The following is a 23,512-nucleotide window of genomic DNA, read 5'->3' on the forward strand; positions in this document are numbered from 1 at the left end:
AAATGAACCTAATTTGTATGCTTTTGGACATCATTTTAATATATTTTTGTTCAAAGATGAGTTCTGCCTTCAGAGGGTTGGCATAGCTATGGGCACAGCTCGTGCCAATAGCTACGTCAACTTAGCTATAGCTCAGTGGGAAGAAACGCAAGTGCTGTGTAATAATGCTTCTTCTAGTTATATCATCTGATACACCAGGTTTGTGGATCATATATTTTTTCTATGGGAAGGGTCACTCCAACTGCTATGGGAAGGGTCACTCCAACTACTTCATGAGTTTGTGGAATATCTGCAGAATATGATGTCTCTTTTGAGATTCAGTTATCAGCATTCAAGAGAGTAAATACATAGTGAAGATACTCAGATGAAGGTAGCCCTACAGCAACTTAAAAGTGAGTTTCTATCCAGGGGTTATACAGTGAGAGAACTGGACCACTGTACTGATCAGTATCTTAAAGAGCGAGAATCCAAGGGTAGAGCCTGTTTGTCTGATGAGGTGAATACTCAGAATAAGAATCAGAGTAGTGACTACAAAAATATCAGAATTCCACTGACATACTGTAGTGATGTCAGTGTTTTGTGTGATATATTTAAAAAAAAACTGGAATATATTGCAAGCGTCATATCACCTAAGGGAAATAGTTGGAGATTAGCCCCTCTTTACCTTCAGGAATAATTTATCATTAAAGAAACAGCTTTGCTATAACCCTTACAAATAAGGCACTTCTGTTGATTCACAGAGGCTTGGGACTTATTCCTGTAGGGGATGCTCGGCATGTAGTCATATACATGTGGAAGCTGTAGGCACTCTAGTGAGGGTTTCCTAATAGAGTGTAAGTTTTATGCCAATTGCAGCACCCGCAATGTCGTCTATTTTAGCTACTGTGTGTTCTGCCATGTGTACTATATGAGAAAGACTAATCACTCTTTTAATGAGCGTATTTTAGAACATATCAGCAATATTAGGAATGGGAAAGAAAGCAGTGCCCGAGCAAAACAAGTGACACAATTTGGTGATGTTGTTTTTACATGGCTTGATTGTAAGATTTCATTGGCTGTTACTAATTGGATAGGGCTGATAGGCTGTTCAGTACTATATCTATTTGGTGCATTTTGTTATTGGCAGTTTGACAAAGCAATTTCATTGTGAAAGTGCTTACTTCTTCCAGTTAAATATTTTTATCCCGTGGCTGTGTGTTCTGGTACTTTGCAGTGATTTCTGGAATTTATCAATTACTGTTGTGCTCTATACCAGATTTATCCAGGTACTTTGCTTGTTTCTCTTCATAAGAAATTAATTAATGTAGGTTAATAAACATGTACCAGAAGCAACTCATTGAGATGGTCATACAAAATACATAGAAACAGGAGTGGTTTAAAATGTGTTTGACAAAGTTTTTCATCTTTTTCAGACATGGGAGGAGCCATGCTTTCCAGTTTGCTGTGGATGACAACAATGATTTATTGGTGTTTTTTGACAGGTATGTCAAATATATTTGTTTGTCATTTATAACTAGGTATGAAAACAGAAAAACAGATACAAAATAAAGACCTGCTCATGAAGACATGTATAAACTTCTCCTTGTCAGTACTGATACTATATCTTTCATTTTTTTTCTAAGAAATCATGAGAACTATAAATTTCATCAGAAAAAAACATGAATGTTTATTCATAATTAGTGACTAGTACATATGTGGCACATACAAATAACTCATCCGGTATCTTTTTGTGAATGAATGCACTAAAGGTGTATTTTGAACACATAGATGTTTGTCTTGAAAGGAGTATTCAAGTAGATAGCAAATTTGCTGTTGTTTCTCACTCTGGATGAACTCAAATCTTTTAGGTCTGCTGCATTTATTACTCTATTATTGGGGATTAGGTTTCTTTACTTTTCATTGAGAATGAGCTTGATACAGTGTTATGTCAACCTGGGAAATGTTTTAGTTCATTTGTTTTAGCAATAAATTATTTGTAGTCTCTAGAAGGATGGGGCAGCTTGCTAGATTTGAGCATTAATGAGAATATATGTGGAGCAGACAGGGTGAAGTATAACATATGATTTTAAAGAGTTCTTCCCAGATGGTTTTCATATCAGTATCATATTTGCATGTATTGCAGATCTGCTGAGAGGAATGGTACAAGTTATAGCGGTAGATATCCCTGCTTCTGTTTCTGGACACCTCTGGTGGCATATAGCAGAGATTCAGTATTATCAAATACTGTACTTCCAATGTATAATTGTGTATTTTTTTCTTGACAAATTATAATTTTCTGTTAAGCAGCAATATCAGAAGCGACTTCCAGTGCAAAATGCAACATTTTGAGCCAGTAGTTATTCCAAGAGGCTTTCTGCTGCTGTTAAATCATTTGACAGTGCCTCTGTGTTTGAACAAGTTTGTAAAGCGAATGGTGCTTTGCTGTCTGTAAAAGAGGAAAGAGACTGGATTTTTGAGACCAGCAATAATGAAAGTTTTAGAAACCGGTAGACAGCTCACACAAAAACAGCACGAACTCCTGGTTCCTCACTGTAAGTCTCCAAAATACAATGACTTGAATGTAAAGATATGTAAAAAAGGTTATTGTTTATTAAGCGTTCAATTACGAATACACTTTTCGTCAAGTACACGTTACCCAACTTTATCAGATAAAGTCGTCAGATAGCCTTTTCTCAGTGAGGCACTTAATTTAAACCTAATCTTGAGACACTTGCACAAACCAACATTGTTGCTATTGGTTCACTGTTTTTAAAAACATACATTTGTATCTACCTAATATATTGAATTAACGGTAATAACTTCAATGTTTTTACTTGTATTGTTATTATTATTTTTTTTTTTTTTATCATCATTTCTATTAATCTATTAATTTATTAATTTAATTTAAGTTTAGGTTTGATTTTTTTCATTGTCTCATTTCTTCAGCATACATATACACGTATATTTTTTAGTATATATAAGATCTAGAGCGAACCACTTGTTGGCAATTGAATAGGATATGATAACAAAGTTTACATTAGAAAAGTTGATGTAGCTTCATTGCAACTACCTAAGTGGTAGTTAAGCCTTATAAAGAAGGATGTTTAACAATAACAGTAACGAGCTTTTATGATAAAAAAGTGCGTACACCATAAGAGTTGAACAACCATAATACATGTTTTTTTTATACTTATAATGTTTCACAATGTTTTTATATGTACGGAATAGTATATTTTTAGTTTGTGTTCCACAAGTGAGGTAGTTTATAAACAAGTCAGTTTAGATACAATTATATAACAATGTATCTATTAGGTAGATACAAATGTATGTTTTTGAAAACAGTGAACCAATAGCAACAACGCTGGTTCGTGCAAGTGTCTCGAGATTAGGTTTAAATTAAGTGCCTCACTTGTACTTGACGAAAAGTGTATTTGTAATTGAACGCTTAATAAACAATAACCTTTTTTACATATCTTTACATTCAAGTCATTGTATTTTGGAGACTTACAGTGAGGAACGAGGAGTTCGTGCTGTTTTTGTGTGAATAATGAAAGTTTCCCAGATACATATATTTTAAATATTAGAACTTGTTTCCAGTCCTTATTTCTATGTCACGTGTGACTGATATAAAATATGCACAAAGCTCTAGTAAGGGAGTCTAGTGCCAAGAGAGACTTACACATTTCACTCCACACCCCATCTAGGCTTCACTATAAGTTGTTTGTCAATTAAGTTACCTTTCTATAGGACACGGTGCAAGCTATTTTTTAAATATTTCCTGGGTGACGTACTTTACAAGGTTATGTGACCAATGTAGTTGCAATACCCATATATATTTTCACCTTTATATATAGATGTGTGTGTTTCTGCTTTTAAGTGTGCTGAATGGGACATGAAACCTTCAATCTTAACTTCAAGCATTCAGTATATTATAATGGCATTAGGGTCTAAACACTGGCTTCCATAACTTACAAACTTCTGCACACACACGTGCACGCACGTATATACACACACACACACACACACACACACACACACACACACACACACACACACACACACACATACACACACACACACACACACACACACACACACACACACACACACACACACACACACACACACACACACAGAAAATCATATATAGAGGAGGTATTAGAGTTGACAAACAACATGTTTACAATCCAGACCACAGAATAGATACAGACCGTGAATCAACAATGACTAAAGCCAAAATAAACTGTCCAGGCACACTGAAATCGACTAAAATAAAAACGTTTATTCTAAATGTTCATAGACAAGTTGTAGCACAAGTGCTTTCACCCTGACTCAATGCAGGGCTTTTTCAAGACTTGAAAAAGCCCTGCATTGAGTTAGGGTGAAAGCGCTTGTGCTACAACATGTCTATGAACTTTTAGAATAAACATTTTTATATTGGTTGATGTACTGAGTGGTGTATTTCAGAATTTAGTGAGAATGAATGAAACTTAAGCTGCATGTCAGTTTTATTTCAACCTTAAAGATAAGTTTGCTTAGAGGGCACAGACATCAGTCTAACCTTGGGAAAATGTCCTTTGTGTAAATCCATCAAACAAAACTTATTTCCCAGCATCTCCTACTGCAAACCCTACCAAGATTTCTCGATGCTGAAATGCTATTACATGCTGGCAGCAACTCCTAAACAACAGCATGGATAAAGACTAGGTAAGCACCAAAATACAGAGGGGCACAATGAACAAAATCCATTAGTTTGAAAGGATTAAGTTAACTGGGGGCACTGAGTCAGTACTGGCAGTGGCCTTTACAAGCAACACTACAGGAAAAACAAGGAAATTCTTGCCTTTTTTGTTGAGGACTCAAAGCTGCAGAGTAAAGTTGGTACTTAGGTGCATAAAAGCGAAGAACCTGGTGATATCAATGTCAATGTCTAAAACAACATGAAATTAAAATTTAGATGCAAGATCATTCAGTCATGATGATGTAAGCATGCTAGCATGATGAGCACCAGCACAAATCAAATATGCATGCTGCTCATCCTGCCTGCTGGGATGCAGCCAACTTTCTGTGGCCAGCAACAGTGTTTGCAGGTATGGAAAGGTGTTTGCAAGCAGCAATGCACAATGCAAACAAAACAGATTGCATATAGGCAGTGCTCAGATACGAGCATGAGCTGTAGCCCAGACATAAATTATGGGCAATTATAGGGACACTGTACAGAATGAGGGGAAGTCAAATGGGAGAACTGGTACATAATAATGTGTAATAATGACATGTGACTATTGGAGATGGGAAATGTTTAAAGTGTACTCATATCCCGCAGGCAAATGTGGAGAAATGGAGAAAACTTATAAAAATAATTTTCAAAATGAATGTAATGATAATTAGTGTGAATGTCAATCCCACAGGCAAACACATAAGTAATAACAGACACTCTGAGAAAGGATGTGTATAGGGACATAAAGCTGCATTGCAACAAAGTGGAGTAAAGATGTTATGTATATGTTAATTAAATGGCTGAATTCAGATAACAGTTACAAGGACAGAAGATACATTGTGGGATTAATGCATAGAATGCAGTCATAGCATAAAGTGATGTATATACAAGGAACTAATGTATGAAAGCTGACAGCACTGATGTGTTATCTATCTCACCATGTATACAGAAGAACAAAAGGACCTTACAGCTGTCATGTCAGGAAACTCAGAAATAGACATGCTTTTGCAAAGAAATGAAAGTGGTACCAATAGGAAAAGGTTTCAACACCTGTGAGCATTTAATAGACAGCCAAGTGTTGTATGTTTATGCAATGATACATGGCAGTCTAATAACAAACAAAATACATAAGTGACTGATGTCAAGACTGAGTGGATGACGTGTCAGGAGTCCAGTTTTGCCATTGCCGAGTTGCAACCATGTCTGGCATACTAATACTGGGCATGATCACATACAGTCACAGGGGACAGTAACAGAACAGTAAGTCAACAGCGGCAACACAACCAAAAGTGTTGTAACAGAGGACCATTCACATCTCCTGATGGTCCCTCTGATTTCCATACAGTTAGACATGTTTATGGAATCACACGTCTTCCATTAAGCTGTATATTGAAACAATGACAGTATTAAACACATGTCTGGTGGATGTCATACAATAAAGAGTGTTATTATCTTGTGAATGGGTAATGCATATGGGGAAGGAATGACCTAAGAAATATTTGTATCATGTCCTTTCAGAACACATGCCCAAAAAGATATCAGAGAGATGCATAGCAATCATGGAGGCCACAGACATATGCATATCAGTCATGTAAGGAAGAACACCCCCGAAGAGTGTACAGTGCTATCATACCAGATAAGATATACTGATGAAAATGCATGAAAAAGCTGGCTTGTGAGTGTGTGTGTAAGCCATTGTAGCCTGACACATTTGTTTGACAGACAAATGTTACTAGATTCATAACCCTGCCTCTTATACAAGATGCCCTCCAATCACCTGTAATAACTGCATATGCCACATCAGATAGCAATGGAGGCTGTCACAAATAACTGAACTGAATGTGTATGCCAACACAGGAGGTATGGATATTATATGAACAATCTAGTTTAGTTAGAATGCCAGAAATAAGCTACATATGTTACTGTCCACACAACACTGAACATCACAATATGACTGATTCCTCAACAAGGAAACTGTTTTTGTCTTTTTTCATGTCTTTTGGCTTTTCCCGGTTAGGAGTTGCCACAGCAGAACTCCGGTCTGCTAATGATTGGCAGTGGATTTTTACGGTGCTAAGTTGCCAGCCTAACTCCCAACCTTCAAAGAAGGCACACCCATTCACGCACACACCTACCCGCATGTCTTTCAAACATCACTCGACTGCAATTTCACCAAATCATTTGGATTTCTAATACCATGAAGGGACTGGACCCCATTCCTAAGTCAAAGTATGATTTAAGTTCATGAAATTAGTATTGTTTCAATCTTTGATGTAAGCCAGAAGTGCTCTTCGCAGCACTCGCAATGTGCCCAGTAGTGACTCCTTCTGCAGATTGTACAAAGCTATATGTAGCGGTAGCATGTCTAAATATGATTGTAGATGCTTTTTATAAGACCCATTGCTCCTACTACTGTTGGAACTGTTTGGGTATCTTTCTTCCACATTGCTCTCATTTCTGCCTGCAAATCCTGGTATTTTATAACTTTGTGTTTCTTTGTAGTCAGGGCACTGTAGTCACTGGGTGTGGCGATTTCAGTGATCAATGCTACTTTTTCTTCTTTTCATGCACAACTATATCTGGATGTTCTTCGTCTTCCCTTGCTGCAGTCCTGACTATTGGGTATAGTCCGCGTCCCAGTCGGCCCGAATACCAGAGTATAAGGCTGACGTCGGTCATGGCGCCTTAGACTGACGTCAGTACGTCAGGGTACTAATGCGCATGACCGACGTCATTTCCTCTGTCTTTTTTGCCGCATGGTCCGATGCAGAAGCAATTTTGCGAGTGCAGGTTGGCGTTCTGAGATTTTCCAAAACCGGAGTTTCAGACCGAAACAGAGTTGGCTAAGTAACCCCGTTGGGGAACATTTTGGTTTTTTCTTGCCTCAGTATTTAACCGGATGTCAGAAAAAGTGAATAACTGTATTTCTTGTGGGAAGCAGATACCGCATAGGGATTATCATACATTGTGTATACCTTGTTTAGGGCCTGAGCACGACGTTGTTGGTTGCCGCTCTTGTGCTAGATTTAACAAGCGCACTATTAAGAGGAGGCTTGATTGTGCTAGGTTAGTGTTTGGGAAGCGTTGCAATTATAATATGCCGTCGGATGCTCCGACGCCCGCTTCATCCAAGAAGCGCAAGGACAAAACAGTGAAGCCTAGGGGTGAGGAACCGGCAGTCCCGGACGTCGGTTCTTTAGAAGGCTCAGGGGAGCCAGAGGTTTTGCCAGGGGTCTCTATGGAGTCTCAGGCAGATACTTTACTGTTACAGGATGTGCCCTCTCAGGAGGTAGGCCAGGCTGAGGGGCTTCTCAGGTAACTGTTCTTCCCTCTCTTCCCAAGGTAGTTAGGGCCTCTCCTTCTGTTGCCAAAGCTTCTTTTAGAGGTAGGCCAAGTTCAGCTTCTGTGGGGGCTTCTCCTAGCATTTCGGGCTCTGTGCCTAAGAAACATATGCTTAAAATGGCAGAAGATTTGATTACTCTGATTAGAGGTTCTATGCCCCGCCTGATAAGAGGCCTAGGGTGGAACAGGAGTTTGATAGTTTTGAACAGTGTTCACAGGCTTCAGAGTCTTCTGTGGAAGACTTGCAAGAGTTTCCTACTTATTCTGATTCTGATGTGGATGATTCCACTCCTACAGCTTCTCCTCCTGAGGATTTTTCATTTTCAGAGACTCTTCACTCCATGAGGGAGCACTTTAAATGGGAAGGCCAGGATTACTCTGATTCCAGGAAAAGGCTTAGGGAATTCTTGTTTTACCCCAGCATAGGCCCTTAGCTATTCCTCCTGTGTTGAATGTGGTGGAGGATGTTTTTGTAGAGGCTTCCCTGAACCCTGACTCCTTGCCTCCTGCTCCTGTTAAGCCTGATAGGTATTATAGGGTGCCCGAAGCTCATAAGTATTTGTTTAAGAGTCCCAGGGCGGACCCAGAAACTGTTTCTCAGGGGCCTAAAGGTGTTAAAGCTTCTGTGGTTAAAAATCCTGTACCCTCTGATAAAGAGGCAAGGGCTTTGGATAGGTGGGGTAAGAAAGTATATACTTCTTCCACTCTAGCCATGAGGGCGTTGAATTGTCAGTTTCATATGCTGAAATATCAGAATTATCTCCTTTCACAATTGAAATCTAAGGTGGATGCTTTGGCGGAAGGTATTGAGTGTAAAGAATTGCTGGATTTGGTTCATGTGTCTGAACAAGTGGGTAAGCATTCTTTGCAGTGTGGTTTTGATGCTGTTCAGGCCTCCTCGAGGGTGGCTGCTACTAGTTCTGTTCTTCGCAGACATGCCTGGTTGAAGGATCAGAATTTAGCTGAGCATGTTAAGACCAGGATTTTGGATGCTCCTTTACAGTCTGATGTGTTGTTTGGACCGCCTGTGGAAGCAGTTTTAAAGAAAATGGAGGACAAAGCTAAGTCTATGCAGACTGTTAAAGATTTTGCAGGTGCAGCCTCCAAGTTTAGTAGAAATTGGCCTGCTAAGGGGTGGACATATCCTGCTTATGGTTCCCAGTCTAGGGGTAGGTCTAGACGTGGTAGGGGCAGGGCTCAAGGTTCGTTTAGGCCTAGATCAGACAGTTCACCTGCTCAGACTTCTGGTGAGGGCAGGGGTCAGTCCTTTCGTAAGCAGAACCAATGACCTGCCTTTTCAGCTGCCAGTGGATTCTCGTCTGGCAGCTCCTTTGGGAGGAAGATTGTCTCTTTTCAAAGAAAATTGGGATTTAATCACTCAAGACAGATGGGTGCTGGATATCATTTATCACGGTTACAGATTTTATTTCCACACAATGCCCGCTTTCAAAGGCATGCCAGATGTTCCTCCTCCACAAAGAAAAGAGGCTCACAAGCAAGTTTCTCAGTTACTCCAGATAGGGGCCATTCAGCCAGTCCCTGTATCAGAAAGGGGCTTCGGATTTTATTCTCGCCTGTTCCTAGTACCAAAGAAGGGGAACACGTGGAGACCAATTCTGGATTTATCTATCCTCAACACTTATCTGGACATTCCCAAGTTCAAGATGTTGACGTTACAGCAACTGTTACCTCTGCTGGGCAAGGATCACTGGATGGTAACTTTGGATCTCAAGGAAGCCTACCTTCATGTGCCTATAAGGCTAAGTTGCAGAAAGTATCTGCGGTTTCGAACTGGAGATTTTCATTATCAGTTCTCTGCATTGCCCTTTGGCTTATCTACTGCGCCCAGAGTATTCACAAAGGTTCTGGCTCCAGTGATAGCTTACTTCAGGCTTCAAGGCATTCAAATCTATCCTTACTTGGACGACTGCCTGATTCTGGCTCAAGAAAAGGAAGACCTTCTACAGCATCTGGAATATGTCATAGCAGTGCTAAGATGCCTAGGGTATTCTGTGAACGAAATAAAGTCCAGTCTAGTACCCTCTCAAGACATGTGCTTTCTGGGTGTGAGACTGAATACAGCAGCCCAGATGGCCTTTTTAACCCCGGACAAACAAAAAAGTCTGTCGCTTTACTTCCATCAACTATCTCATCAGTCCGTGCTGACTGCAAGGACAGTCCTTCAAGCATTAGGGTTCATGGCATCTTGTATTCTGGTGCTTCCCAATGCCAAACTGCATATGAGGAAGCTGCAATGGTATCTCAAAATGTATGGACACAGCACTGCCAAGATTTCGACACTGTCATTCACATAATACCTTGCCTTCAAAAGGAATTCTTGTGGTGGGCTCAGGAATGTCACCTAAACAAGGGACTCTCTGTGACCCGGCCAGAGGCGAGTCAGATTTTAACGACAGATGCCTCGGACACTGCTTGGGGAGCTCATCTAAATGGAAAGTGGATACAAGACAAGTGGCCTGCCAGACTACAGCATCTACATATCAACATGAAGGAGATGTTAGCAGTCCAGTTTGCATTGATGGCGTTCAAGGAGTTACTTCTTCCAGGGCAGGTGTTGATTCTAACAGACAACACAACTGTCATGTGGTACATCAACAAGCAAGGGGGAACACATTCTTATCCTCTATGCAGGCAAGCAATGATTTTATGGGAGACTGCGTTAAGCCTGCAACTGACTCTTCAGGCAAGGTTTCTGCCAGGAGCACAGAACTCCTAGCAGATGTATTAAGCAGACAAATCATGGATCCCCACGAGTGGAAACTGGATCTTCATGTATTTCAGAAATTGACAGTGTCATGGGGAACTCCAGACATAGATCTGTTCGCTTCTCCACTAAACCACCAGCTGCCAAAGTATTGCACAAAGGGGTTTCATCACACAGCTTGGAAAGTGGATGCTCTGTCTTTCAGTTGGAAAAACCTTCATGTCTATGCCTTTCCACCTCTGCCTCTTCTTCCAAAGGTATTATTAAAGGTCAGACAAGACAGGCCAAGGATGATTTTGATAGCTCCAGATTGGCCTCGGCAACACTGGTACCCACTTCTAAGGAGTCTTGTACAGAAGCCTCCATGGCCTTTACCTCTGATTCCTCATCTGTTATCTCAGAAGGACGGTCATCTGCTCAATGTCAAGCTTCAATCTCTTCATCTCACAGCTTGGCATATTCTGTGTTGAAGCACAGCAGGTCTCAGCTTCCTCAACAAGTTTTAAATGTGATTATGGAAGCTAGAAGGCCTAGTACTAGGAGAGTGTACGCATGAAAAATGGAAGAGATTTTTATTTTGGAGTACAGCAAAGAATTTGGAGATTTCAGAGCCTAATTTGAGTGTGGCTCTTCAATATCTTACTGAATTATTGGACAAAGGTTTGTCCTTCTCTTCCATAAAGATTCATGCTGCAGCAATTTCAGCTCACTATGATTGTGACCCACCTTTGTTTTCGCATCCTTTGTTCAAGCAGTTTCTTAGAGGGGCAAAGAATATAAGACCCCCACGTAGAGCTCCTACTCCTGCTTGGGATCTCAATTTTGTGTTGGAAAAACTTACTCTACAACCTTTTGAGCCTGCAGCTACTGCTGAATTGAAATATTTGTCATGGAAGACTGCTTTTCTGTTGGCTATTACTTCTGCAAGAAGGGTGTCTGAGTTGCAGGCCCTTATGGCAGTAGAGCCCTTTGTGGTTTTCCATAAGGACAGGGTTTCATTACGTACTAATCCTTCCTTTATGCCTAAGGTGGTTTCTAGTGTGGCTTTAAACCAAACTATTCATTTGCCTACGTTTTTGCAGATCCTCAAAATAAAGGGGAAAAGATTTTGCACACTTTAGATGTACACAGGCAATTGCGTTATTATTTGAGCAGGACTAAGAATTTTAGGCAGTCTCAGCAGTTACTTGTTTCTTTTGCTTTGAGTTCACAGGGCAAGCCTGTGTCAAAACAAACTATTTCTAGGTGGATTGGCTTTTGCATTGCATTTTGTTATTCCCATCATGGCAAAGAGGTTCCAGCTGGGATTAGGCCTCATTCCACTAGGGCTACTGCCACTTCAACAGCATTTCTAAGGGGTGGCAACTAAGGATATTCTGGAAGCAGCTACTTGGAGTTCAGTGCATACTTTCTCTAGGCATTATCACCTGCCTATATACTCTAAGACTAGGGCTGGTTTTGCCACAGCTGTTTTACAAGGCATGTTGTCAGCTCCTGCTACTTTATAATTTGCCAGCCTCCCTTACCTCTGCTTTGGGATTCTACCCAATAGTCAGGACTGCAGCAAGGGAAGACGAAGAACATAGTACAGTTTTGTACCTACCATAAATGTAGATGTTCGAGGATTCCCTTGCTGCAGTCCAATTTACCCTCCCTCCTTCCCTCTGTGTTTCGGGTGGTTGTGTAGGTGAGTTTACATGCTTATATTTTTGTATATATTGTTGTATATATTGTACATGTTTTTGGTGCAGGTTGTTTTGGGACTTGTCTTTTTGGGTCTTCTGACATCTGGGGCAAGAAAAGACTGAGGAAATGACGTCGGTCATGCGCATTAGTACCCTGACGTACTGACGTCAGTCTAAGGCGCCATGACCGACGTCAGCCTTATACTCTGGTATTCGGGCCGACTGGGACGCGGACTATACCCAATAGTCAGGACTGCAGCAAGGGAATCCTCGAACATCTACATTTATGGTAGGTACAAAACTGTACTTTTTCTCCCATCTGTCTTTTGAACTGTTGGTAATGGGTGATCCCATGTGATGTAGACTTCATCATTTTCTATGATGCTTTGTGGCTCATGTTTCCAGTGTTTTTCAGCTACCTCACTGTTAGAATGTTTTCACAATCCACAGTGCAACAGTCTTGCCACATTATTATGCCTTTCAGTATACAGTCCTTCTGCTATTAGTGTATCACAACCAGCAGTAAAATGTGCAACTGTTTCCAATTCTGTTTTATAAAACCTACGTTTGTCTGTTTCTCCCACATATTCAATGGACTGTTTAACCAGCATGTACATAGTCCACTATCTTGGGCCGCCAATATTAACATTTCATCTTTGGATTTGAATTCCCCTCTCCTTGACCATACCTGCGTTTGATCCTGATCAACATGAGGCTTTCTATACTTGCAACTATATTTATGCATTTTCTACATTTCGTGCCTTCTCATCTGATCCTTCACCTTATAGTTATTTATTTATTTATGTATATATTTATTTATTTATTTTACATTTATATATTTATTTTTTACATTTGTTGATTGGGTTTGTCCAGCTGAGCTGATAGTCTTTTATCAGTGGAGGCCCAGTAGGTCTTGGTCTGAACTTTGGAGACTCATAGCAGGAGTGTAGAAGGAGGTAACAGGAGACAACTTGGGACAGAAACTGTTTGGTACAAGATAGAGTTGATAATCTGAAGCTGTGAGAGGACAAGCTAGTGAAGTAATTCAAGTCAGTCTAAATATTTTAAAGAGAGACAGTGATATCCATAGCTTTGATCTGTGGCAATTCTGGTGACTTTGTTATAGATTGTTTCTAGCTTAGTTTGGAGAGAGGTTTGGAGGTTGGTGAGGATCTGAGAGCTGTACAGTAGGCTTGGTAAAAGGCAGACATGACACAGGGAGACTTTGGCTTTGTTGGATAGGAACTTTTTGTTTCTGTATAAAAGGCAGAGTTTTTAATTAGTTTTCCTAATACAATTATTAACATGAAAGTAAAATTTCAGCTGGTCATCAATCATGACCCCTAGATATTTTGTGTTGGGTTCATCTATGATAGGTGTTTTATTCAGAGACTGGATAGCAAAAGTGGATTTAAGGTGGTTTAGGTTTTTTGGGAAGAAAAAGTAAGAGTTTGTTTTTTAGTATTCAAAATTAGCTGGTTGTCAGAGAGCCAGGTTTCAACAGAGTTAAATGATTTCTGAGTAATAGATTTTAAGTCATTAAGAGTGTCTGCAATGGGGATGACTTTGCCATTTTTATTTGCTTGCTTTGGACTTCTCAGTGAATGGCAAGTGCATTACAGGTCTTTGCTTTATCAAAGCTTGTAAACGTCCTTTTTAAAAATGTCTCAACCAACCATTGGAAGATCTTCTAATACTAACAGAGGTTTGCTGTTAAGTCATATTTTAGAGGAAAGAGCCAACACACTTTTACAAGACATGACAACTGCACCGAATGGTAAGTCTTTATGTTGTGTTAATAATGGAGGAAAAAACGCTGAGAGAAGAAGGGAGCCACTTTTGAGATTTTAAGTATTTTTTCTCTGTTTATTTGCTAAGTTTTTCTGCATAGCTGCCTAGCTTGAGCATTTTCTGGCTTGTTAAACTTGATTTCTGTATTAGTAGCTGTATTTAGAGCACAACCAAAAGCTGTTTGCTGAATTTTCTGTTTGCACTTAATTTTAAATCGTTTTTTCTTAAAACTTGCATATTTTCTGTCCTTGACCTAGCACTCTTGTGTGGGGTCATTTACTGCACTGTTATAACTTGATATTACTTGTGAACCTCTGCTATCTCTGTAAAAAACAAAAACAAACAAAAAATCTTGCTTTTTTTCCCACTTTTCTGAGAGTTAAAAAAGTTCAGTTACAGGCTTGCTGTTCCTGAACTATTTGAAAGTTTCTGTGAGGCCATTTTTGCTTGGGCTGAAGGAGGGGCTCTGTGTTCATCAGTGGCAGTGACTAACATTGAGCAGCTTCCCTGCCCCCCGTGGAGGTGGTTACTGACTTGAAACTGTAGTTTTATTGGCCACTAGGGGTCATTTCCGTAACTCCTTCATTTGTCCTCAGAGGAGTGGTTTAAGGCAGTAACTTGTAGTTTATTGGTCATTTTGGGTCATTTCCGGTCTTTTCCAGCCCCCTGCTATAAAGCACGCTTTAGCGCGCATTAGCGCGATTTAGCCCGATTTAGCGCGGAGTTGCTACCGTTGCACACTAGGGCAGCAGCGGTTAAGCAGGTTTAAACTATTCGGGCTACCTAAAGTCCACTCTTCAAATTTTCCCTTAAAACTACCTTCCTCGAACTATACTACTGATCTAATCAGCGTATCCTATAATAAAAAAGATCATCTCTACTTGACTCCAAGTAGACTATTCTCTATCTTTTAAACGTAGCACTTGCTCCTACAGTACTTATTACCTTGATACGGCACTCTTGTCATAGATAGTACCCCAAAAGGCAACCCCCATTTCTCGGTCACCCACATCCCCGAATCTTTTTAAAGTTTTTTTTGTCTATTCCTTCTAGCATGTCGAGGATCAGTTGCTAGTGTCCTCTCCTGCTCAGCTGGTGAACCTAGAAATATTGGGGCAATGTTACAATTGCCTCATGTACACAGACAACCCTCTCCTCCTCCCACAAAACACAAATACATGCGAGAGATGCAACTATACGGCCAAACTGGAGGCTGAGCTCTCTCAACATAGGACTGGCATGACCAGTCAGGAGGAGAAGGTTACCACACACACTATAGACCCAGTCTCACATAGTACCATTACAACCTCAAATCATACACATAAACACACAAAGACATACTCGGAGGCTCTGATCAAAAATCTACCAAAACAGCAGAGGCCACCAAAGCAGACACCCAAACAACCACCACCTCAGAACACAACACCTGCAACACATAGACCTCACAGTCAGAGTGTCAAACAGTCACAGCCCTTAAGGCCAAACACAATGCCAGACACACTAGTCATTGGTGACTCCATAGTCAGACACACTGGCGTCCCGCTCACCAGACTGAGTAAGGAGAAGGTCACAGTAAGCTGCCTGTCAGGCGCTAGAATCCGCCACATAACGCAAGCACTCAGGTCTCTCAACAGCAGGTACAAATATGACTCAGTCATTGTCCACGCTGGTGTAAACGACCTGAGACGTACCTCCTTGGACTACATGAAAGAGACATTGAGGAGCTCTCTGATTATGTAGCCCAGGCAGGTATGACCCTGACCTTGAGCAGTATCCTACCTTCACCAAGAATGATGCCACAATACAGAGATAAGATGATCAGCTTTAACAATTGGCTTAAACACTGGTGTCATTCAAAGGGGATCCAGTGTCTGTCTGCCTGGGATGACATGCTGGACAAGCCACGCTGCTTCGCAAGGGACGGCTTGCACCTGTCACCCCTGGGATTCGGGATATTGGCAAAGGCTCTTGCCACCCCATAGTGCCTTTTAGGCAAGGCTCAAATTCTAAACCTACCACCCTAGAACACAAAAAGGAAAAAAACTAAGGGTAATGCTGCTCAATGCCAGAAGTCTAAATCTCAAAATGCACGGCCTCGAGGCCCTTCTCAGTATGGAGAACATCGATGTCTGTGCTGTGACAGAAACCTGGTTCAAGGCTCCTGAGAGCACCCCAGCGCTATCAGGTTTTACCTCATATCATGCGTTCGGCCCCAAAATCCGGACAATACCAAGAAAGGAGCGGCGGCCTATCCATATTCATCAAGGACACCCACACCTCAAGACTGGTGGCAACGCACGATGCATCGGAGACCATCCAGGTGCAATTAACCATAGGCAAGACTGCTCTCCAAATTGTAGCATGTTACAGGCCACCCTCACAAACTCAGGAACCTCACATGGCCTTCCTGAAAACACTAGATGGGATAAATGTATCACCAAACACCATCATACTAGGTGACTTCAATTACCCTAATATAGACTGGGAACACTACTCAAGCCCAAACACCCTAGCCCAAAAGTTCCTGGAATTCATAAACTCAAATGCCATGGAACAACTAGTCACCATCCCCACAAGAGGAGATAACATACTTGATCTCATCATCACGAACATGGGAGCACAATGTTCAACACCGGAGGTGTACCTCACTGGTGAGATCAGACCACAAACTAATCTCGCTGGAGGTCCTCATCCCACCCCACCTGAAATAAAAAGACCACAGTAAAGAACTTCTCAAAGCCGACTTCACACTTCTAAAGACTAGTGTGGTCTCCTTTAAGGCCCCGAGCCAGCGGAAAACAGTACTCAAGCCGCTGAATCACTTACAAATGCCTTCTACCAGCACCTGCAGGACTGCATGGATAAGGCAATCCCAAGCAAAACAAAGACTTTTGTACCAAAGGCAAGCGTCCAGTCTGGTGGACCCCAGCCATAAACAAACTCTACAACAAAAGGAGGAAGCTACTACAAGCACAGGCAGGTCTCAGCTTCCTCAACAAGTTTTAAATGTGATTATGGAAGCTAGAAGGCCTAGTACTAGGAGAGGTAATGCAGAAAATGGAAGAGATTTTTATTTTGGAGTACAGCAAAGAATTTGGAGATTTCAGAGCCTAATTTGAGTGTGGCTCTTCAATATCTTACTGAATTATTGGACAAAGGTTTGTCCTTCTCTTCCATAAAGATTCATGCTGCAGCAATTTCAGCTCACTATGATTGTGACCCACCTTTGTTTTCGTGATCCTTGTTCAAGCAGTTTCTTAGAGGGGCAAAGAATATAAGACCCCCACGAGAGCTCCTACTCCTGCTTGGGATCTCAATTTTGTGTTGGAAAACTTACTCTACAACCTTTTGAGCCTGCAGCTACTGCTGAATTGAAATATTTGTCATGGAAGACTGCTTTTCTGTTGGCTATTACTTCTGCAAGAAGGGTGTCTGAGTTGCAGGCCCTTATGGCAGTAGAGCCCTTTTGGTTTTCCATAAGGACAGGGTTTCACACGCACTAATCCTTCCTTTATGCCTAAGGTGGTTTCTAGTGTGGCTTTAAACCAAACTATTCATTTGCCTACGTTTTTTGCAGATCCTCAAAATAAAGGGGAAAAGATTTTGCACACTTTAGATGTACACAGGCAATCATGCTATTATTTGAGCAGGACTAAGAATTTTAGGCAGTCTCAGCAGTTACTTGTTTCTTTTGCTTTGAGTTCACAGGGCAAGCCTGTGTCAAAACAAACTATTTCTAGGTGGATTGGCTTTTGCATTGCATTTTGTTATTCCCATCATGGCAAAGAGGTTCCAGCTGGGATTAGGCCTCATTCCACTAGGCTACTGCCACTTCAACAGCATTTCTGGGGGGGGTGGCAACTAAGGATATTCTGGAAGCAGCTACTTGGAGTTCAGTGCATACTTTCTCTAGGCATTATCACCTGCCTATATACTCTAAGACTAGGGCTGGTTTTGCCACAGCTGTTTTACAAGGCATGTTGTCAGCTCCTGCTACTTTATAATTTGCCAGCCTCCCTTACCTCTGCTTTGGGATTCTACCCAATAGTCAGGACTGCAGCAAGGGAAGACGAAGAACATAGTACAGTTTTGTACCTACCATAAATGTAGATGTTCGAGGATTCCCTTGCTGCAGTCCAATTTACCTCCTCCTTCCCCTCTGTGTTTCAGGGTGGTTGTGTAGGTGAGTTTACATGCTTATATTTTTTGTATATATTGTTGTATATATTGTACATGTTTTTTGGTGCAGGTTGTTTTTGGGACTTGTCTTTTTGGGTCTTCTGACATCTGGGGCAAGAAAAGACTGAGGAAATGACGTCGGTCATAAAGCGCATTAGTACTGACGCATTGACGCCAGTCTAACGCCATGACCGACGCCAGCCTTATACTCTGGTATTCGGGCCGACTGGGACGTGGACTATACCCAATAGTCAGGACTGCAGCAAGGGAATCCTCGAACATCTACATTTATGGTAGGTACAAAACTGTACTTTTTCTCCCATCTGTCTTTTGAACTGTTGGTAATGGGTGATCCCATGTGATGTAGACTTCATCATTTTCTATGATGCTTTGTGGCTCATGTTTCCAGTGTTTTTCAGCTACCTCACTGTTAGAATGTTTTCACAATCCACAGTGCAACAGTCTTGCCACATTATGCCTTTCAGTATACAGTCCTTCTGCTATTAGTGTATCACAACCAGCAGTAAAATGTGCAACTGTTTCCAATTCTGTTTTATAAAACCTACGCTTGTCTGTTTCTCCCACATATTCAATGGACTGTTTAACCAGCATGTACATAGTCCACTATCTTGGGCCAATATTAACATTTCATCTTTGATTTGAATTCTCCTTGACCATACCATGCTTTGATCCTGATCAACATGAGGCTTTCTATACTTGCAACTATATTTATGCATTTTCTACATTTCGCGGCCTTCTCATCTGATCCTTCACCTTATAGTTATTTATTTATTTATGTATATATTTATTTATTTATTTTACATTTATATATTTATTTTTTTACATTTGTTGATTGGTTTGTCCAGCTGAGCTGATAGTCTTTTATCAGTGGAGGCCCAGTAGGTCTTGGTCTGAACTTTGGAGACTCATAGCAGGAGTGTAGAAGGAGGTAACAGGAGACAACTTGGGACAGAAACTGTTTGGTACAAGATAGAGTTGATAATCTGAAGCTGTGAGAGGACAAGCTAGTGAAGTAATTCAAGTCAGTCTAAATATTTTAAAGAGAGACAGTGATATCCATAGCTTTGATCTGTGGCAATTCTGGTGACTTTGTTATAGATTGTTTCTAGCTTAGTTTGGAGAGAGGTTTGGAGGTTGGTGAGGATCTGAGAGCTGTACAGTAGGCTTGGTAAAAGGCAGACATGACACAGGGAGACTTTGGCTTTGTTGGATAGGAACTTTTTGTTTCTGTATAAAAGGCAGAGTTTTTAATTAGTTTTCCTAATACAATTATTAACATGAAAGTAAAATTTCAGCTGGTCATCAATCATGACCCCTAGATATTTTGTGTTGGGTTCATCTATGATAGGTGTTTTATTCAGAGACTGGATAGCAAAAGTGGATTTAAGGTGGTTTAGGTTTTTTGGGAAGAAAAAGTAAGAGTTTGTTTTTTAGTATTCAAAATTAGCTGGTTGTCAGAGAGCCAGGTTTCAACAGAGTTAAATGATTTCTGAGTAATAGATTTTAAGTCATTAAGAGTGTCTGCAATGGGGATGACTTTGCCATTTTTATTTGCTTGCTTTGGACTTCTCAGTGAATGGCAAGTGCATTACAGGTCTTTGCTTTATCAAAGCTTGTAAACGTCCTTTTTAAAAATGTCTCAACCAACCATTGGAAGATCTTCTAATACTAACAGAGGTTTGCTGTTAAGTCATATTTTAGAGGAAAGAGCCAACACACTTTTACAAGACATGACAACTGCACCGAATGGTAAGTCTTTATGTTGTGTTAATAATGGAGATATATGCTTGCAATGAATTTAGAACCTTGAATTTAAAGTGCAAGCTTTCAAAAAGCTACAATGGCAACGTATTAGTTTTTCCACTTACTTGCACTTAGGTCTGGTTCCTCGTGGGTTATGAGTGTTAAAAATGCCGTCATACAGCAATAAATACCCTGATCTCCTGAAAAGCTGGCAGGAGTTAAACATCAAATTAGGATTGGACTACATGGCTGTCATAAATCGTTTTTATTTTGTTACTGTTGAGAAAAGCATGCAAGATGAAATTGAGCATTTGGAAAGTGAATTGTGTGCCTTACCTACTTTTAATACCAACATTATGGTCTTTAATAACATGCTAAAGAGACTGGCTGCTTTGGATAAAAAACTAGAGCAGCAAAAAAAGAATAAACTTAATCGGGACATCAATGACTTCCGTTCTGGTAATATTTTTTTCTTGGCCCAAAGATACTAGAAACAGAGAGACTGTAAATCGTACTGATACTAGACCACAAGGTTCTATGTATGAACTTGATCAATTTTCTGTTCTAGTAACTGATAAAGATATAGTTGATTCTATAAATGTAGATAATGGTGAATCTAATAACTTGGCCACTGGGCAACCTATAAACAATAATAAAAATGAATCAACACATCAGATTACTACTGATACAAATGCAACAGCTGGGCCCTCCAATCAACTGCAGGATTTTCAGCGAGCCTCCACTGTGATCCAGTTGAAATTACCGGAAGTAATATCTGATCAGTATCGAGATATAACCAGGGAGAGGTCCTTCTCCAGGAAAAGAACAAGAGAAGTGAGTGTAGGACCTCAAGCACTGAGCAGAGTACGGCGGTAACAAACATCGACTGTCCTGTTTTTAATTTATCAAATATTAAATTAAGTGAAGCAGATATTAAACTGCTAAGTAAAGGCATGACATTCATACCCGCTCAAAAAGATACCATCATAGATACATTAACTGACCTGAACCGTTTCACAAGAAATCTTAACTTGAAACTGTTGTATAAAGATTCTTATATGCATGTACCATCAAAATGCAAGAAAAGCAGTACATTTGTTCCATTTAGCAACCTTGTTGTCACAGCATTTCACAATATTTGTGAGCAACAATTATGTAATTTATATGCTGAAGATAAAGTTAAAAGATTTTACAGTTTGTCTATAGCTGAGTTAGAAGCATTGAAAAAGTTAGAGAAGAACAATGACATTATTATAAAAGAAGCTGATAAGGGAGGGGGATTGTCTTAATGAATGTTGTTGACTATAACACTTCTATGTGTGAATTCCTCTCTGACCCTACTGCTTTTAAGCAATTTCATATAGTGATGTAGCACAATGCATTAGTAGAGTTAACATGTCTTTATTTGAACTGCAAATTAATGATGATATTTCTGTTGACCTATTACACTATTTTTCTCTACCTTACCCTACAATACCTGTTATCTACGGCTTACCTAAGGTACATAAATCTCTTACCACCCCTCCCATGAGACCTATCGTCTCTGGCAGGGGTTGGTTGACAGAGCCAGTTTCACTTTATCTGCAAACTATACTAAGTCCCTTTTTAGTTCATGTGAAGAGTTATATTAAAGATACAGGTGATTTGTTAAGTAAACTTTTTATTTGGCACCAAGAAGTGAATATAGATCAACGTTGTTTTGCGACATTAGATATTAAATCACTCTTCACCATCATTCCTAATGATTATGACATTAATGCCATTAGGGACATTTTATGCAGACATAGTAAATACAAGGGCAGAGAAATAGAAATGTGTGAATTGCTTGATATTGTGTTAAATAATAACATTTATTTTCAATGATGTCTTTTATTACCAAACTACAGGTATTGCAATGGGACACCTGTTGCAAATACATATGCTAATTTGACTTTAAATGAATGGGAAGAAAAATATGTATATAATTGTCCTATTGCCTTTAAACTTGATGTTATGTTTTATAAGCGTTTTGTCGATGATGTGTTTTTTGCTTGGGGAAGTACGCCTGAACTTTTAAATGAATTATTTCATTATTTAAATACTACTACTACTTTTTTTAAATTTGAAATGACTAATTCGGCAAATGAAATGCATTTTCTGGATGTACACTTAAGCTTTACAGATAATACTCTCTCTGTCTACACAAATTTATAAAAAAACGAACCACAAAAATTAATATTTGCATAGGAAGAGTATGCACCCTAACCACACATTTAAAGATATAGTAAAGAGTCAGTATTGCAGATTTAGCAGACTGAATACTAAAGGTGATGTATGTATTGAACAGCTGCATGACATGAAATACGAATTCCAGCAGAGAAGCTATGATCCCAAACTCTTATTGGAAGAAAAGAAAACAGTTTTTGAACAAAGAAAGAGTAAAGCTAGACCCTATTTTTCGGCTCCACAAGATAGTAATTATGTCCCTAGATCTAACATGAATCAATTGAGATATACTACTTCTTATAGCTAATATACATCTGAAGTTAGAAAAATAATTACTAATAACTGGGCTGTTTTAACAGCTTTTCCTGAGCTAGGCAATATTATTCCATCTTGCCCAAAATTTTCTTATAAAAATTCTATGAATTTAAAAAATAAATTATGCTATAAAGATTTACGAGCTAAGACACAAAAGGGACCAGAACTAAACAAAAAGGGTACATTTCCATGTATGAACTGTTCAGTGTGTAATGCCATATGCAAAGACAACAGGTGCATACATCCTGTAACACATAAAATATATAATTTTACTTGCACTGCAACCTGCAATATTACCAATGTTGTTTATTTCGCTACTTGTTAAAAATGCTCAAGTTTCTATGTTGGAAAATCAACTAGAAAATTACGTGAGCATATTGTTGAACACAGATCAGGTACTAAAAGATGTGTCCTAACAAATGCTATTGCTAAACACAATGTAGAGTTTGGTAATATACACACTTTTTATTTAGGGCTATAGACATTTGTTTTACTAGTAAGAGAGGGGGTGATAAAAATAATGATCTAGAGACAAAAGAATATAATTGGATTGTTAAATTATAAGCAGATAGTGCCCCTGGTATTAATTCTATCGTATCAATTAAACCTGTCTTAAAATGCAAGCAGTTATGTTTAAAGTAATGAATTTCAGAGGCTCTGTTATTATAGCCTTCTTATAAGAGCATTCTGTCTTTTTAAATAATGTTTTTATATTAATGAGATTGCTTAATTAATGATGATATTTGGTTGGCTGTTTCGTTATCATGTTACTTTGATTTTAATTCAAATAGTAATGTGTTTGAATGTATT

At 39.6% G+C, this 23,512-nt stretch overlaps 1 protein-coding gene across 1 annotated transcript in view; it reads left to right on the forward strand.

Annotated features, from left to right (window-relative positions):
- The window catches only part of LOC122795553 (interleukin-31 receptor subunit alpha-like), a 1,451,325-nt gene that overhangs the window by 479,712 nt on the left and 948,101 nt on the right, over positions 1–23,512 (forward strand). Inside the window, exon 3 of the mRNA XM_044063779.1 lies at positions 1,413–1,481. Coding sequence (XP_043919714.1) covers positions 1,415–1,481 — 67 coding nt within the window. The 5' untranslated portion in view covers positions 1,413–1,414. The remainder of the gene's footprint in view (positions 1–1,412; positions 1,482–23,512) is intronic.

The sequence above is a fragment of the Protopterus annectens genome, chromosome 2.part2 (genome assembly GCF_019279795.1).
Source record: "Protopterus annectens isolate FY-2018-M chromosome 2.part2, PAN1.0, whole genome shotgun sequence".
Lineage (NCBI taxonomy): Eukaryota > Metazoa > Chordata > Ceratodontiformes > Protopteridae > Protopterus > Protopterus annectens.